Below are 3505 nucleotides of genomic sequence, written 5' to 3' on the forward strand. Positions count from 1 at the left end.
GGCATTGGATTCAGATCCATCAGCATCTTAGCATCTGTTTCCAGAATCATGGTATTGATGCCTCTGGGTAAGGTGTAGAGTCAGCAGCTGAGATTGTCCCTGTCGGGTTCAGGTAAATCCAGAGCTGCTTGCTTTCTCCTTTGCGATGGCATGCCATGAGTTTAGTCTCCATCTGGCTGTCTCCATGAGGACAGATCTCCATTGCAAAGGAAGGTTCCAGCAGGAAATCCCTTGGCAGCCTGCCCTCCCATGCCAGACGCAGCTATTTTAGGTAGCACGTCAGGGTCTTGCTTGATACCAATCGAGGAAAGCATCGCTTCGGTTTCTCTTCTCGTACTCTGTGGCTTAGGGTTGACCTTTACTCCTAGTGTTAGTACTGCCGGCGTCCCTCCCTCTTTGAAAAACCTGATTAAGGCTCCAGCCCCTGGGCACACTGGGAGCATGTCTCATTCAACAAAGTGGAAATGACCTCTTGAGTAAACACACGCAGCGGCAGGATGTAAATCAGCAGCCCGCGGTGTGAATTATCCAAGGCAGCTTATAAATAGCCACTCAGTTGTGTTGGGTTGACATGTAAGAATTAAAGCGGGAAGGTTTTTGGGGTAGGGGGCTAGCAATTCGGAAGCGTTCCTGTTTTCTTCCCTGTTGTGCAACAAATAGCGAATGCGGGCATGTGCTTAATTAAATGTCCACAGACTCGTTTTCAAGGCTGTAGTAAAGTCCTCTCCTCAAGGCTACGCTACCTAAGATTTAACACGTATATGCGTGGGTGGGTCATCTGTTTGAAGATAAAACAAAGGTCGATTGTTTGGAAGCACGCCTGTGGAAAAATACATCGGGGAATGTTTGTTTCAGCATTTAAGATTACAGGGAGGAGTATATTGTGGTGGAGGAGCCTGAATTGTTGGGTGACGACGTGGTAGTGACGCTGCTGCCTATTTTGGATACATTCAGGGAGATTTCAAGAAGCTAAGTAGAGGCAGCCCTGGTTAGTGCTTGTATGGGAGACCGCCAGGGAAGGCCAGGGTCACCATGCAGAGGCAGGCAATGGCAGACCACCTCCGTTCGTCTCTGGCCTTGAAAACCCTATGGGGTCATCTGTGACTTGACAGCACTTTCTGCCACTAGGTAAAGGTAAAGGTTTCCCTTGCTCGAAAACCAGTCGAATCCGACTCTAGGGTTCCGGTGCTCATCTCCGTTTGAAAGCCGAAGAGCCAGCGCTGTCCGAAGATGTTTCCGTGGTCATGTGGCCGGCATGACTAAACACCAAGGCGCACGGAGCGCTGTTACCTTCCCACTGAAGTGGTACCTATTTATCTACTTGCAATGTCTTGCTTTCGAACTGCTAGGTTGGCAGGAGCTAGAACGAGAGACGGGAGCTCACTCCGTCATGCGGCACACTCGGGTCTCGAACTGCTGAACTACCGACCTTCCACAGCCTGCAGTTCAGCGTCTTAACCACTTGAGCCACCGCAGCTCCACTACTTTTTCCTATATTCCAAGATGCAAAAAAAAAAAAAAAAATCTAAAAAAAAATATCCCGCAGATCCTTATTATCTGAATCAAAGTCAGATTACAAGCATGCCATGCAGCATTTTAAGATTTAGACAATGCACTTAAAAATCACTTCGACTTAAATAACAGTTTTTTAAGGAAAATTAAAATAGAGGGGTTTTTTTTGTAATTTTAAAATATGTGCGTGAGTCGGTGCGCGTGCATGTGCACCTGGAAGTCATGGGCGACCTCTGGTGACTGACCCCTACTGGGGGCCTGGAGGATATCCAGAGAGGTGGCTGAACAAAGCCTGCCCCCGCCTTTGGTATTTCAAGGAGGTCTCTCATCCAAGTACTTGCCAAAGTTGACCCTGCTTAGCTTCCGAGATCTGATAGTTGTTATATGTATATACGTTTTGCCAGGGGTCATTTCGTAGAAAAAGAGGTGCAGGAGCTCATTAGCATAACTCATTAGCATAACTTATTTGCATAGGCCACACCCCCTGACATCACCGGAAGTGTGGCAGAAGGCTCAGGCTCTACTGGACTGTTTTGGATTGCTAGCTATGGGGGGAGGGGGGGGAACGTGCTGATCTGTCCTCACAGAGGAGGAAGAGCTTGTACCTGAATAAAACTTGGCCTTAAAGGTGCCACTGGACTGTTTTAGATTGCTAGTTATGGGGGGAGGGTCACACAGATCTGCCCTCACAGAGGAGGGAGAGCTTGTACCTGAAGGCGGGCCGAGGGGGGGGGGCTCTGCAACACCTGGCTGCTTCTTGTGGCCCGACTGAGGGCTGCTGGGAGAAGGGGGCGGGGCTTGTTGCATGTGCCCGCCCCCTGGGCTCCTTACTGCCGGAGCTCCGCTCCTGTACGCTCCTGCAGGAAATGACCCCTGCCTTTTGCTCATCTCCCCCCACCCACAGTTTGTCTCCATATATACAGTGTTACAAAATAAGAAAAAATTTACTTCTTTCTTTCCTCCCCCTCCCTCTCTGAGTGGGGAGCTTCCGGACCTGTCGCTGCTAGGTTCTGACAGGTGACCCTTTCCAATCTGGCCTCTCTTTCCTGCCTTCAGATTATCCAGTACATCGGGGAGATCTGCAGATATCTGCTAAAGCAACCGGTTCGGGAGGCAGAAATGCAGCACCGCGTGCGGCTGGCGATAGGCAACGGCTTGAGGCCCACCATATGGGAGGACTTCCCCCAGCGCTTCCGCATCAAACAGATCGGGGAGTTCTACGGAGCTACGGAATGCAACTGCAGCATCGCCAACCTGGACAACAAGGTGTGCAAAGGGGTTGCTGTTCCGGCGGGTTTGTGTGTCGGGAGGCCGAGGACAGCAAGCGAATACGTTGGCTGAACAAATCCTAATGAGTACAGAGGTTGGGCCGAGCTTCCGGCTAACCTGTCGTGCGCGCTGCTCACCGAGGCCACCTTTTTGTCTCGTCAACCATCTACAAGAAACCCTGCCGTTTTCAACACTGGGCTGGGAGGGGGGAACACGAAAGCCGCTGAAAGACCGACGTCTTGGTTACCGGGGAGGCAAAAATGACCTGAATTGCCAAAACAGTCAATCGCCTCTGGGGAAATCTGCACCTCTCTTCACCAAGAGGGTCCCTGCTTGTCGTGAGAGCAGACTGGGGCCAGAAAGGACCATCCCCACCACTGACCTGCTCGACTTACTCACTGTCCAGGGTTATCCGCCTCCTTCTGTCCATCCCGAGTGGTAGGTGTCTGTCTGCACTTGCTTGCCTTTGACGGACTGCAGCCGGAGAGCTGATTCTCTGTCTGGGCAGACAGTTCGGCTGGTTGGAAAACCATGTGTGGAGCGATTTGGATACCGCCATGGCAGACCATTTGTGGTAGCTTCTTTTTGTTTGAAAAAGTTTCCTCTCTCTCTCTTTCTTGGCAGGTTGGCGCCTGTGGCTTCAATAGCCGGATCTTGCCCAACGTGTACCCTATCCGCTTGGTGAAAGTAAATGAGGACACCATGGAGCTGATACGGGATTCGA

General features: G+C 51.0%; 1 protein-coding gene across 1 annotated transcript in view; it reads left to right on the forward strand.

The window, feature by feature from the left end:
* Positions 1-2568: 2568 nt before the first annotated feature.
* The window catches only part of LOC107114857 (long-chain fatty acid transport protein 1-like), a gene marked incomplete at its 5' end in the record, with an annotated part of 19723 nt that continues 18786 nt past the window's right edge, over positions 2569-3505 (forward strand). The window contains 2 exons of the mRNA XM_015416459.1: positions 2569-2778; positions 3406-3505. The exon at positions 3406-3505 is cut by the window's right edge and continues 9 nt beyond it. Of these exons, the coding sequence (XP_015271945.1) occupies positions 2569-2778; positions 3406-3505 (310 nt within the window). The remainder of the gene's footprint in view (positions 2779-3405) is intronic.

The sequence above is a fragment of the Gekko japonicus genome, unplaced genomic scaffold (assembly GCF_001447785.1).
Source record: "Gekko japonicus isolate JY-2015 unplaced genomic scaffold, Gekko_japonicus_V1.1 scaffold2803, whole genome shotgun sequence".
In the NCBI taxonomy this organism is placed as follows: Eukaryota; Metazoa; Chordata; class Lepidosauria; order Squamata; family Gekkonidae; genus Gekko; species Gekko japonicus.